This window comes from Eretmochelys imbricata, chromosome 10, assembly GCF_965152235.1.
Source record: "Eretmochelys imbricata isolate rEreImb1 chromosome 10, rEreImb1.hap1, whole genome shotgun sequence".
Lineage (NCBI taxonomy): Eukaryota > Metazoa > Chordata > Testudines > Cheloniidae > Eretmochelys > Eretmochelys imbricata.
Genome location: NC_135581.1, coordinates 82,881,906 through 82,896,883, shown reverse-complemented (window position 1 = coordinate 82,896,883; position 14,978 = coordinate 82,881,906). Strand labels below are relative to the sequence as shown.

Sequence of the window (14,978 nt, the reverse complement as noted above, 5' to 3'; positions counted from 1 at the left end):
CTTCTCCCACTAGAGCCATCCCTGCTACAGAACCACGACTTCCACTGTCAGGACTTTCCTCTACTCTGAATAATCATCTTTTGACCCATAAACTAAACCTGCAAATGCACCTATGACCCCTTCACTTGAAATGCTGCCAACTTAGAATGTCAGCTCTCTGGGGCAGAGACTGCCTGTTTTCGTTCGCTATTTTGTCCCTAATACAATAGGGTCCTCGGCTATGACTTGGGCTCCTAGATGCTACAGAAATGCAAATAATAAAATAATAATAATATGACAGCACTGAAAGGTAAAACTTACTGGCCTTGTGCATGGATTCTAACCATTAACACAGATCATTAGTAAAATCAAATTAAAATAATTGACTAGCAAATAGAGGCTCAGGGGGTTGGACTTACTGTTGTTCGGTACTGGCAGCCACTTATAGAGTTTCCCTTTATATAGCATGGCATCAAACTGGCTGCACTGGATGTGGCGGAAGGACGGTTTGTCTGTGGGGCATGGCTTCATGTTACAGATCCGGAATCGCTTCCGTTCCCCAAGGCAGTATTTACCGCCATACTTCGGTCTGCCACCAAGAGCAGGAGAACAGAAAACAAAAGCAGGTGCAACACATTAGGATGAAATTCACTAAATTATCATAGAATATAAGGGGCACATTTCTGAGTGGTATCCCCGTTGGCTGCTAATCTTTTAACTTACCACATTGGGTCAGATTCCCCAGTCAAACAAAACCCTGTCTAAAGTCCATGGAGATTTTCTCAGATAAAGTCCACATAATTTGACACCCTGTGACAGGGGTCGGCAACCTTTGGCACACAGCCCAACAGGGTAATCTGTTGGAGGGCTGCGAGACATTTTGTTTACATTGACTGTCCACAGGCAGGGCCGTCCTTAGCCATACGCAGCTGCGTAGGGCACCATGAAATTTGGGGCACCAAATTGCCCCAGATTTCATGGTGCCTTAGGCAGCTACATGCTGCATATGAGGCAGGACCAGCCCTGGTGACCAGCCTTATCCCTCGGCTGGCCCTGCCATGGGCTGTGCCCACTGCAAGGGGCAGGGCCATCCCTTGCGGGTTTGGGGCCCCAGACAACTCTCTCCGCTCCACCTCCTCTCCTTCCTCCCTGCTCCGCCCCTGGCACGTCCCCCATTCCACCTCTCCCCCCAGCGAGCCCGCACTCATCGGCAGCGGCGGGAAGCGGAGCCCCAGCCCGCTCCACTCTGCCAGCTCCCAGCTGTGGCGTTGTGTTTCCCGCTGCCGGTGAGCGTGGGGAGGTGGGGGAAAGGATGCCCCCCGCACTCACCGGTGTCGGGAAGCAGAGCAACGCGGCCCCAGCCTGCTCTGCTTCCCTTGCCCCGGCCCCAGCCATGTTGCTCGGTGGGGGTGGGGGGAGGTTAGGGAAAGGTTTCCCCCCCCGACTCACCTGCGGCGGGAAGCGGAGCAGCGCGGCTGGGAGCTGGCGGAGTACAGCGGGCTGGGGCTGGGCTGCTCTGCTTCCCACCGCTGCCTGTGAGTGCGGGGCAGGGGCATCCCTTCCTCCAAGCCCCCTCCCCCGAGCGACACAGCTGGGGCCGGGGCGAGGGAAGTGGAATGGGTTCCTCCCGGCCCCTCGCTAATCCTCTGGGCCTGTGGGGCCCCCAGAAGTGCCTCCCCACAGCTCCTGCCTCCCAGACCCAGGGGAACGGGAGGCCTGGGGGGCTGCGTAGGGCACCCAAATGGCTAGGGACGGCCCTGTCCACAGGCACGGCCCCCCCACAGCTCCCAGTGGCCATGGTTCGCCATTCCTGGCCAATGGGAGCTGCGGGAAGCCATGGGCCACAGGGATGTGCTGGCTGCCGCTTCCCGCAGCTCCCATTGGCTGGGAACGGCGAACCGCCGCCACTGGGAGCTGCGGGGGGCCGTGCATGTGGACAGTCAACATAAACAAAATGTCCCACGGCCTGCCAGCGGATTACCCTGATGGGCCGCGTGCTGAAGGTTGCCGATCCCTGCCCTGTGACTTCATTTTTATTTATATGGAGCCAAATTCTGCTGTTATTTGCACCAACATAAATCCAGAATAACTCCACTGTACTGAGTGGCATTCCCGCAGCATAGCAGAGAGCGGAAGGTAGCCACGTGGACTCTGCAATCGAATGGAATGGAAAGCATTACCTGTGCTAACAAGAGACAGCTCAGAGTTTCAGCCTTGCATCCCAGATCTGAAGATACCCATATTTCAGGGGGTGTATGTGTGTAAGTTTGAAGTCAGCTGTTTGATTAGGACTATTCTAGAGAGGGAAGACAGATCTGGATTTGAACTGTGAAGCTCTGGTATGTTTGGATCTGTGGTTTTGGTTCAGATCTGTTGCTAGTTTTAATAAGTACGATTTTCCTTCCTCAGACAGACCTACAACTGTAACGCAAATAAGGAGCTCGCTTTTTTGCAGCTAACATATCCAAATGGAAAGTGCCACAGAAGAAAGTTATTTGTGTCACATCAGACCAATGGCTGGTGTCTCTGTATCTGATAATCATATCCATTCATTCTTTCCCCTGCTGATATATTGTCAGTTATTAGGAAATTTCTTTATTCTGGGGCAGATCCTCACTGAGGTTGATGGGAGCTTTACCACTGACTTCAGTGAATGATGTATCAGGCTTTTTGCCAGTATATCTTTGAGAAACAACTCCATAAAAGCAGCAAACATTCCAGGTTAAACCCAAATCCATCGTAAAGCCAGTACTTCACAGTGAAATTAAGAAAGCCCTGAGTCCCTGCTATACAACTTGTTTCTAGATTAATAACCTTGCTGATGATGTAATTGGCAGATGTGTCTACTGGACCCATTGGGATTAGAACTTGACCTGCTGATGGTTTATTAACACAGCAGCTCAAAGATGGCTTTTACTAAGTGGACGTTCTCAGACCTAGCTCTCTTGTTTTCAGGTTATGTCATTCTCCCCCCCCCCCCCCAAAAAAAAAAAAAAAAAAAGAGGAAGCATTGTTTGCCATCTTGGGTAAGGGAGCTTTGATCCCTGGGACAAAGTCCTTTGCTCATCTTTCAACAGACTTTGTTAACAAATAAGCCCATAGAATTCTGGCTTTCAAACAGAAATGAGCTGAACACCAATTAAAAAATAACGAAGCAACAATTTAGTGCAGGGTTCCTGCCTTCTCTGCCCCCTCCTTTCCCCCCACCCTGAAACAATAGCTGCATTCAGAAGCAACTTTCCCAAAGAGCCAGTGAACTGGCTGTGAGAGGAAGATCTGAGGCCCTGCCAGTGTCTGTGTTACATCAAAAGGTGTGAGTCCTGAGGCCCATGGCTGTCGTGATGGCCTCCAGTTCAGCTGAACCTCTCCGCTGACTCCATGCTTTAGAGAGGAATATCCCAGTCAGGCAGCCGTGGGCACACAGCAAGCATCCGGTGCTGTAAACACGTTGTACAGCACAGCAGGCCTCTAGGCTGTGGCATCAAAGGAAACTTTGTGGGATCTGAGCTCTTTTCAATAATTATTCAAGTTAGTGAAAGTGACGGAATTTTTAAAGTATAATTGACTTTTATCAGGGGTCTGCTTGTTTACATTTTGCATTTCACTGCACTAGGACAATGGAACCTGACTAATTCCTTCTGGGTTTGTTTCTAGACAATTGCACTTTTGGGTTGTTCTGCCATAGCAGAATGTTGCAATGTCTGGACTACCACACTGCAGGGGAATATTTAAAGCCAAATGGGGGGGACAAAACCCCTATTTTATTTTTTAAAATTAGAATAAAATAAAGTAAAGCACAGGTTAAATAATTTCTATGACTTCTCTATGAGATTTTTTGTAGAACTTTTAAAAACCAAATTTACGTTTTGGATCTACCTCAACAATGTGACTTTACTGTTACCAATATGTCCAATTTTACGGGCTTGATTTATGGTGGTATAAAAATTATTATTAAAGTTAAGCGTCAATGGTAATGTTGGAAGTTTGAAGCCCTTCTTTCCTGCAGTTGCAGTCAAGAATCATTATCTATGTAGGAACCTGTAGTCTCAGCCATCTCCTCAGTGTTTTCAATCACTGACAAATGATTGCCATTTCTCAAGATAAAACTGGCTGGTTACGTTCCACAGAAAATAAAGCCATCTGTTTTACCATCTTTGCTAGTATGCCCTGATGAGATTGCTTTGGCTAATAGCATGGATTACTGGAACCATAATCTTCCTGAATTGGCCACAGATTTATCAAAAATGGACCAGCTATTGGAAACATTTCAACAGAGATCCTCAATGTCATTAAGTCTATTTCTGTATTAATAAATAGAAGGCACAGGTCCTGTCCTCTTGTCATGTGGGTATAAACATTGAGTCATTCTATCCTTGAAATGAAGCCCTCAGTGGAGTTACTCCAGGTTTACACCAGCGTAACAGAGATCAGAATGTGGCCCATTTTGGGTCTGTGTTGGAGAGTGCTACTCTTCAGCTTTCCCAAGGACAGGTCTCCAACCCGGGGTCTGCTCCTGTTCTAACTGGAATCAATGGCAAAACAGCTATTGCCTTCTGTGGGTGCAAGACTGAGCCCTTTATGTTCCAAGTGCTGTGAAAATAACATCCACAGCGTAACTTCCTTGAGTCTAATGTTCTGTGACAGGTGACTGGAGCACATGGTACAACACAGTTATTACATCTATAAAATTACAATTAATTACAGTGATTGTTTAGTTAATCATACGTCTATTGTTCTCCTTTGAAAGAATGTCCCTCTCATGAGTGCTTAGAAAAGTGAAAATCTCAAATGTGCTAAACAAAAGTTTTGACCATCACACTTGATTTTGCATGTGATTTATTCTGTGCTAAGTGTTTGCACTAGTATAACACTGGAGAGACTTTTTGCCAGCTAGAATACTTTGACCATGTTTTCTCTTCAATAGTCAGCTGTAAGTGAGTTCTCATTTGTCTCCATATTGTTTACATCACTACAGAAGCCTCTATATTGCCCATACCTCTACAGTTTGCCCTTGGTACATTTTTTTATAGATGCTTGGCCAACAAATACTAGTAGAACAATTGCTATAACTATTTATTTACACTTCAGGGACAGAAGAAAAGGTCCAAAGATCATACACACATACAGCACCATGAAGAGGTGGCAAGGAGCAATACCACATTTTACTAATTGAAACATATATAGAGCTACATAACCTAACTTGAATTCACATCAGCTCATTGGGTCAGGCTCTGATCTCACTTATACTAGTTTTATACTGGTGTGGAGTTACTTGTCATTTTTATCAGTGTAACTGATATCACTGGGGAAGTGGTCTGATGTGGAATCATAGAATCATAGAATATCAAGGGTGGAAGGGACCTCAGGAGGTCATCTAGTCCAACCCCCTGCTCAAAGCAGGACCAATCTCCAACTAAATCATCCCAGCCAGGGCTTTGTCAAACCTGACGTTAAAAACTTCTAAGGAAGGAGATTCCACCACCTCCCTAGGTAACGCATTCCAGTGCTTCACCACCCTCCTTGTAAAAAAGTTTGTTCTAATATCCACCCTAAACCTCCCACTGCTACTTGAGTCCATTACTCCTTGTCCTGTCATCTGCTATCACTGATAATAATGTATTCCATCAAATCCTACACGGAGTTTAGACATAACATCCACACACACTAGCTAGAGCTGCTTTCCAGATCCTTCCCTTTTATAAAATAAGGAAAAGAAACCTTCACCTGAACGGATGGTAAACTTTTTGGAAGCAGGAACTGTTTTTTATTTTCTGTTCAGAGTCCAGCACAAAAGGACTGTGACCCCCACTGGGTTTTTTTTTTATAGGTGCTACTTTAATTAGAGCTGGGTGAAATTTTTCATCTGAAACTTTCTCTTAATCATCTTAATCTCCATCTTAAATAACTTTAGGCAAAAAAGGCAGTTTGGGGACACCAAAATGTTTCACAGATTTGTGTCCATTTTGTCAAATTGTTCATTTGAAACAAAAATCTGAAAAATCAAAATATTTTGATTTTTTTTTGCTTCAAACAACTTTTTGTTCTAAATTTCCTTTAATTTTATTTTTTAAATATTTAAAATTTAAAATATTCAAAAATGTTAAAAGTGGTCAGAATCGAAACAAAACATTCTGTGTGACCTGAAATTAATTTTTTTTCAACTTTTCAAATTGCTAAAAATTAAAAAAAATGTTTTTGGTTCAACCTAAAGCTATTTTTTTTTTTACTTTTCAAAGTTGCCGGTAAAGTGAAAAATCTGTTATTTGCCAAACTCTAGCTGTAATATAATAAATGCCTAAGTGCCTGATACCAGCAGCATAAGTGATTTCATAACAATCTATTTACATATAGAACACTGGAATTCATGTGATGCAGAGAGAGTTTCCAAAAGTTGCAATAGAAGAGCTGGTTTGAATTTTTCGGCACAATGTTTTTGGGATGTATGGAACAGACTTGGCCAGTCACAACAAAAGGAATCGCTATGCTCTCCACCACGGAAATGAAGATACTGAGATGATGAAATGGTTGGACACTCCATAACAGGAAATGAAATGAGGTTGTGAGGATCCTAATGTGGGTTGCCTCAATTGAAGATAAGTTGAGGGAGGCTACGCTACGTTGGTATGGATGTGTCCAATGGAGACTTGAGAGTTATATTGATAGGAATGCCCTTGCAATCATCATGGACGGAAGATGACCAAAAATAGGCCAAAGAATCAATACATGGCCAGATATCAGGGGACGTTAGAGAGACCAATCAGGAGTTTTGGAAGAAGGCTATAAAAGTCACTGACCTCAAACAAAGATGTTTGAAGAAGATGTTGAAAAAGAAGATAATGATGATGATTTTGGGGGGAAATTGTCAGCATTTACAACCAACTGAACCCACCATCTTTTCCACATGGCTCCCAATCGGCCTCAGATCTACTCTGAAGGAACAACTGGCACTATTTGGCAATTCTGTAAGGAGTCCGAGTAGAGAGGCCAAAGACTGGAGAAGCTACGGGGACTGAACTCCTTTCCCATCACTGAAAGGTGACTAGTCAAAAGTGGACTACAGCAGAACCAGGATGAGCTCAAAATTATTTTAATGCAAAAAAGTCTGGAGGGCTATCAAAGAAATGGGCAACGTCTTCAATTAGGCAACTCATGTGAGCAAGGACTGCAGGACTGGATCACAGCCCAGACATGAACATGTGTCTGCAGTTGAAACCCCCTCCTCCCCCATCCCCACACCATTTATATAGCGGAAGTGCAGTTCATTAAGGGTATTGTAATGGGGTGACCTGCCCCTTTTAGGCCTGCAGCTCGCCAGCCTATACAGTTAACCTGCCTGCCTGGGATGAGATGTGGGATTTAATTAGAATCAAAGGGCAGCAAGAAGTTGCTAGAGAGAGGGAGAAGCTCAGGAAACTGTAGAGAATGAGAGATTCCTGCAGGCAAGATCCTGAGGCCAGGGGAGTTGCCCGGCTAGGAGGGGCTGGGAGAAGTCTGCTCAAGAAAGAAATCCCTGAGACCAGGGGAGTTTGGGGTGGTGCCCAGCTTAAGGCTGGAGGGAAATTTTTTGTGTTTAATTTTGAACTTTGTTAAAAAAAACTAGCTCCTAAGGAGGGTTGTTATTGGACTTGTAAAAGCTGCTTCTGAAGTTTATTGTGGAACTAAGAAGGGACACTGAGGCAAGGGGCTGTTTGTAGGGCTGTCCTGAGGCCACCAGGGCCCCTGAGAGGTGGAAGGGCCATTTGATGCCAGATATGATTCAAAACTCAATGGAATAAATGGGAATCTTTCAATTTCAATTGATTTCAATGGGTTTGGGATCATGTCCTCAATGCTCCATGCTAGCAATTTTTAAATTATGGAAAGAGTTTTCACTCTGTGTGTAGGAGATGCCAAGCTCTGCCTTGTTTTCTAGGGTAGAATGGGAAAGTTGTTCCAAAAGAAAAAAGAAAAAGAAAAAAAAAAGAAATTAACTCTTCCCTGTCTTTTTAAATTAGTAGAACTCTTTTCCAGTAAATAGAGTTATTTTTTTATGTCTGGAAGCTACCAGCACATCTGGGCACTATTTGTAGCTGTTTCCTGCTTCTTAACCCTTTGTCAACTTCAGCTTGTCGTGACATTTCCCATGGCCCATTTCCATATGACCATAAGGAAGTTACATTTTCCCTGAACAGTTTCTTTGGGGGAAACTTGAATTAAAGAAAATAAAATTAATTTATGTTTTATGGTTATGGAAACCCCTAAAGAAGAAAAACTACCCTATTCATATACATGTTCGCTCCATCTGAAAGGCAAGGCCAAAGAGATTTACCTACAGCAGCCAAAACAAATAATTTCCTTGGGCGAGCTCTGCCAGGTTTGCAGTGTTTGCTCTCCTACATGCCTGTGGCTGTGTTTAAAACACTCTGTAAATGACAACGGCACTCCTCCAGCAAAACTCATGTCAAACATAAACTTTGCTCTTGACCTAGAAACAAGATTACATACAGGTGTTTTTAAACCAAGTTCAATTGCACATCTAAAACGATGTACTTATGAAAGCGGTTAACCAGGGAACCTATTCTGGGCTCATTAGAGACCTTTACCTGATTCTGAAACTCCTTAAGCCACGAAAGGCTGAATGCCACCTGAAAAATAAGTAAGGACCATAAAATTGCTCTTGTGGTTGTGATTGATTGTGTACTCAAAAGACCTCAGGAAAACCAGGGGCGTGCATTAAAACACTTAGGATGGGAGTGCTGTTAATCATGCACCTAAATTGTGAGGTCTGTGTTGTTAGTTCTGCAAACCTGGAATGTCATTTCAAAGCTCATTTGGAAGGACAGACCATTGTGAAAATATTCCTCTGCAAGGAGCTTGGAGGCAGTCCCCACTTTACAGATTATCCTGCTTAATCCTCACTCTTTTTTACCACCAGCCCTGGCACTTTTTCGGGGGGCTCATTTTAGAAAACCTTCCTATCTTTTGAGTTCTGCCTTTTAAGCAGAACTTATCATAGACTTAATGGGAAGTTCTGCTTATGAACTGATGGCATGACATAGCCCCATATCCTTTAAACCCACTGTGTCGCTGTGGTTCATCATAACTCCAGCTCCTCACCTTGGGTCACAGGCTCTGACATCGTAACCTTTGGGAAACCTTTGTTTCTAATACAGTCCAAGAGTTATCTGGTGGGGGAAGGAAGAGACATCTGGGGATCAGCTGTATCAGCCCAGAAATCGTGGAATAGACAATGCTACACCATAGTCTGTTGTTCAGATGCTTTGATTATAGGGCCACCTTTCTTAGAAAGTTATGCCATATTTGGCCGCTGCCACATTAAAGTCTGACAGAAAGAAACCCTCTTGTTGTGGCTCACACACCTTGCTATAACCTGTATGCAAACTGCTCATTGAGAACAAAGGACAGTAAATGGTGATGAAATTTTCCCCGGTGATTCTGAATCTGCTTAAAGGAACATTTTTTCTTTTTGGCATTAAAAAAGACACTGCATATGTGTTACATTCACAAGTGCTTCATCTTGACCTTTCCTTTGAATTGGATTTCAGGTGCTTTCTGCCTGGACTAATCATGAGTGATTTGCATGTAAAGGTAACAAAGAAAACTCTAAACTTCAATCCACAGACCTTCCACTGCACAGATTCCTAGCTAGCCCCATCAGTTGAACTGCTTGTGTTGTTTCAGATGTATGCTGTTCACTGTTCCCTCTAAGCTGTCGTGTGTGTGCGTGCGCACAGATCCTAAACCCCGTGGGCACGGGGAAACACCGTGCGCACAAACATTTGCACACAGCACAATAATTTGCACAGAAGAATTTTTTTGCGCACACGGCCTGTCAAAAATTAGAGATGTTTTAAAAGATATAATTAATGGCATTTGAAAATATCCTCTCTGTGGGTCACCTCTTTGTTACTGTTTCACTGTGCAATACATCACTAGGTCGCTGCCCAAGTGGTTTGTGCTTGGGGCAGGGTCATTCCTTGCTAGATGATAAGAAGATATTCACATATGTGCTGTAAATGGGGTTTTCCTAATGAAGTCACCTAGCTAATGAATCTAATCACATCTAGACAAAGCAAGAACCTTAACTTACGTGGGGTTGTTGCATTGCCTTTCTGCATTCTGCACGCCAGCACCACATGTCCGAGAGCAAGTAGACCAAGAACTCCAGGTTCCCCAGCTTCCATCAATAGAGTCCGGGCGGTAGCCCACCTGCACACACTCTCCATTGAAGCACCACTGCAGAGTAACCCAGACAAGAGTGAGGCCAGCTGACATTTAACAATACTCTTACAAGGCACCAACCGCACTCGTTTATAAATCCCTAATCTGGTGAACGTGCAGTACAGAGAACTCCGAACAAGAGTGGTGGGCATCACAGCGCAATGGGAAACGCCGGGACACTTGGTTAGTGGGAGGTGTGCACATGGGAGTAAAACTAGTTTGGATTCACACACACCTATTTCACCACAACTCGCGCTCCAGCTTTCTGACAGTGCCTAGGCAGCGCATGTGTCCAGCCTGAGATTAATGCTTTGGTTCTGGTGTCATAACAAAGGCTCTACCAGCTGGTTACCCAGTTAACCCCGAGAACGGGTAAGATGGCAGGTTCTACAGGGAAAGCCTCAAGAGTCCTTCATGATCTGTAGAATTGAACTACAGATTAAACTCTTAGGGCCAGATTATTGGGACCAGCCATTCTGCATTAAGCTCTGCCCAGGAGTGCGGGACGTACAAATGGTTTTATGTTACAGTTATTCTGTTTTATGCTACTTGAACCTGAAGCCACTGTCCTGGTCCCAAGATGCAATTTAGACGAGTCTCAGGATTGTTTTGTGATGTGCGCACTGGGAATAGCCCACCAAGGGTCATTATAGCAGCCCAGGATTGGCTGGTTGTGGCTGCTCTCTGGCCATGCTCCTTTGCCCTTGCCACGCCCTCTACACCTGGAGATGGGGCAGAGGAGCTGCTACCCTAGCCCTATGCCACATAGGGATTTCTCTGTCTGTTGGGTGCTGCTACTGCAAAAAAGCAGGTGGAACGGCGGCCTCGAGCTGGTTGTTAATTCTCCTCTTTCGTTCTAGCTACGCTCTGCTGGGCTGGAGGAAAGTTGAGTGTGAATGAGGCTGCAGTTGCATATGCAATGCTTGGAAAGTCAGGCCCATAAGGCCAACAGCTGCCATGTGAACGCATCAGGGAGCAAAACACAACTCCACCTCTTATGCTGCTTCAGCAAACTGCTGCTTCAATGGATTTAGGGCCCAGTCCTGTCATTCTTACTGAGGCAGATCTCTTCCTGAAAGCCACTGGAGTTGTGCCAGAGTAAGGACTGCATGACTGGGTCTATATTAAGCATTCTGATGTAGGGGTGTATTTTTGCCTGCAAAATTTTGGATTTTACCCTTTACCTTTAAAGTTAAGCAGAGGAGATCAAATCCCCCATTTCCCCCACACCCCACAGATGTGCTGATCCTTGTGCAAGTTCATGCAATGTACCAGAAAAAATATACGTAGCTAGGTCCTTCTAGACCTCACCTAACCAAAGCTGTGCCGGTAGCCGTGACATGGCAAACATTAGCACCTGGCTGCCTCGGTGATTTGAAGCATACGCTGTTTGAATACTCAACAGTGCTGAACGTTTAAGTAATTATCAGAACACACAAATTCAACGGAGCCGAATGTATCCATTTCTAGGCATGTTCACAGCTGTAGTTCTGATGCTGTGGAATTACACTCTGCAATCGACTGTGGCTGCAAATACAATTTACTCTAATTACCTTGTTCTCGCCACACTTTGTGCCGTCGACGGCAGCATCCAGCTTGGAGTGGCATGTGTTCCCCACTGAGCACCAGAGCGTATTGCAGACGTTCTGCAGAAAACAAGCGTGGACACAGCATGGGGATTACTGAGCATTCCAAAGGGCCAGCCCAAATCGGACCTGTTTGAAACGTGTTCACAGATTGAATTATCCCACTGATCTAATCAGTCAGCAAAGAAAGCCACAGCGACCTTTTTGTCTTAGAACTGCCTTTCTGGCCACCCTTTTCTCTGACAGTTCGAACGTTCGCTTTCCCATATTTAGCCCCCTTACTTTCCTCTCCTTTACGGTGACCCTTCCTTAAACCAGGAGGAGAGAATGTCTGTGTGTGCTGTCAGTTTGGCTCCCTGGATCTATTGGAAGAGGAGCTTTGGGGGCAGAGGGCTCCACAAACAAACCAACCTCTCTCCTAATTCAGCCAAGATAACAGTGGTGTTTTCGCCTCTAACAATTCATAATGCAGGATTTATTTATCCCTTCATCAGCAGAGAGTGAGTGTCTATGCAAAGACTCTCACAGTTCAGCCTGTCACTCAGCATTCACAAATTCTGACATTTCATAAAGGAAAACTGCAGGAACACCCAAAACTGGCTTACATCCATGTCATCGCAGAAGACGGAATACGCTCCATACTGCAGCCGGCACTGATGGCTGACGTCATAGAGGACTCCTGGTGGAACCAAGGGGTAGTCTACCACTTCTCTGGCAGGTGGGTCATCCAGACACAACCCCCAGCCTCGACTGCAAACATGAAACAGACAAGTCAGACTCAAGCAGATGGGGATCAATGTAGGGCAAGAAGAGACTCGCAAAACAGGCTCTTGTAGAATGTTAGAATTGTTGTTACAAACAAAGGAAGAGTCGTGACTCAAATGGCAGCCATGAGTCATCTGCAGCTGGTGAGCACCAATAGCTCTTTGCTCTGATCCCCTGCTGGACCTGAGATTTCATGGGAGAGCCTGCTCTCAGTGTTAGGTACTCAGCTGAGCCAGTGAGGCTGTGAGGATTTCCAACACTTACCGCTTACCCCAGTGCATGTACATACAATGTTCTGTGCGGGCAGCATGAGAGCAGCTATTCCCAAGCATTACCCCTTTGCTCTATTTCTACCTGTAAAGTATTTCAGAATGGGGGACCCATTTTACTCCTGCTGAAGTCAATGGTGAAACTCCCAGGATATGGCCCACTTTGTGTGCAAGACCCCATTGAAAACTTCAGCAAAGAGACCCCCACATTTAACATTAAATCAAGAGAAGAAAAATCTTCCACCCATCGGTCTGAATACAAATAACTCCAGCCTAAATCCTCATTGTCAAAGATGGGGAGGCAGCCTGGTTTTTACTGTGGTACCTTGAAAGCACTCGAGTAAGTTATTACTGTGTTTAAATGAGCTATCACAACATAGAGGGCAAAACACTGCTCGGACACATTCTTAACCTGCCAAGATGAGAAATGTTCGCAATAAAATTACACCTCCCTGAGAGCAGCTGTCAGGGATTTTCTTGCACCAGGTTAATTTGAGAAGAAATTCTGAGTCTGCAGACCCTTCCTTAGGCCTAGATGGAACAGCACTGGTTTCCTCTGCTCTGTTTATTAGTTTTGCTCCTTTAGAGTTTGATGAGGTGGCAGGCTTGATGCAGACAGCCTGCGCTTTAAATTCTCTCCTTGCAAGAGCGTACTGCAGGGTTGAGCTCTTGGCCTCGTTCCTATTATGGGAGACACTTTTCCCTGTTCCCATCATCTGGCTTTGTGCCTGACGCTTCTGAAGCCGTGTCTATAAATCCCTTACTCAAGAAACCTGCACTCGTTCCTGCACCCCAGCCATGGAACAATATCTCCCGTTACCGATTTCATTTAAAGGTCTCTGAGAGCTCATTGCAGTGCAATGGTTGTTATCAGAAGGAAAAGACAGCACCAGTTCTGCAGGTCATTTAAAATATAATAGCTCACAGGCTCCTTGTCACAGCTACCCTGAAAGGAGCACAGCTTAAGGTCAAGAGCTGCAAAATCAGGTCAGCTAGAGAGATGCGGTTAGTGCCGAGATGGAAATAAATCGCCAGGATATCTTACTAGCAAGTCAGGGAGGGAATGTAAAGGAAATTATTGGCAGATCCAATCTATTCCCAGTTAAAATCAGCACAGTAAGTTGTGGGTGCTTCCTATGTGGTGTAGGACAAGTAAGGGCATCGCAAATGTGAGTGTGTGGAAAAGACTATGCACTGCTTCATTTATGTCAGTGGTGAGGCATCAGCGTGTTTATGTTCTCGCTCAATGCTAGTTAAGAAAGGCCAGCTGCTGAGCTAAAGAGGATGCCAGTATGCGTAGGAGACCAAGCATAACAGTTGCACATCAAGTTGTGACAATGTTTACTTCCACAGAACCACAAGATGTAGACAAAACGAGCAGCAGTTTTATTAGATTCAGGAACAAAATCCAAATGGTGTTTCAAAGCACCACAGCAGGAGGGATAGAGGCAAAATATTTTTAAAAAAATGTTTACCAGCATTTGAAAGGAATCTTTAAGGATGTTTATGTTACGATGGATTTTTAACCCCATAGAGGAGATAAAGTCAGAGATGAAAAAGACAAATGAAATTATTTCCGCTCCATTGCAGCTTTTTTCCTCCTGCCTTGTGCTTTGTGGATATCCAGAAAGTTATGTATTCAGCCAGGCCACTGTGCTTGCACTGCAAAATGAGCAGTGATCTAGTTTGACCAGGAGAATGCATTAGTCTGGGGCAGAGGCGGTGCATTTAGAGGAGATGAAAGATATTTTTCAACAACTACAGAGACAAACTTTAATTTTCTTTTAAGTCCTGTATTTTGGGGAAGGGGACACTTTAAGGCATAACACCAATAGCATCCTCCATTTAGACAGCGCTTTCAGTACAGAAGGATCCCAATGCAGTTCACATTTATAGTCAGCTCTGCTCAAATGCAGCTGCCTCCAAAGTGAAGGGCAGCCATCAACCACCATACACCACAGTGAGCGAGGGGAAATGTGGGACAAACAGGTGGGTTTTCAAGAGACGCCAATGCCGTAAGAGTTCAAAAACCATGCAAAGCAGACAGGATCTCGGCAGGAAGGCCTTGTCCAAGAGACCCACACATAGTAAAGTGCACTCAAATCAATTTGTCTCCTCTGTGGGGAAGCAGACCCTGATCCAAGATTTAACTCTGTCA

The 14,978-nt window shown here is 44.8% G+C and overlaps 1 protein-coding gene across 3 annotated transcripts in view; it reads right to left on the bottom strand.

Moving 5' to 3' along the window:
• ADAMTS7 (ADAM metallopeptidase with thrombospondin type 1 motif 7) overlaps positions 1-14,978 on the bottom strand; it is a 138,188-nt gene that overhangs the window by 86,825 nt on the left and 36,385 nt on the right. For all 3 annotated transcript variants that reach the window (XM_077829171.1, XM_077829173.1, XM_077829172.1), the window contains 4 exons: positions 12,392-12,536; positions 11,754-11,846; positions 10,070-10,215; positions 399-568 (listed from right to left, as the gene is read on the bottom strand). In XM_077829171.1, coding sequence (XP_077685297.1) covers positions 399-568; positions 10,070-10,215; positions 11,754-11,846; positions 12,392-12,536 — 554 coding nt within the window. The remainder of the gene's footprint in view (positions 1-398; positions 569-10,069; positions 10,216-11,753; positions 11,847-12,391; positions 12,537-14,978) is intronic.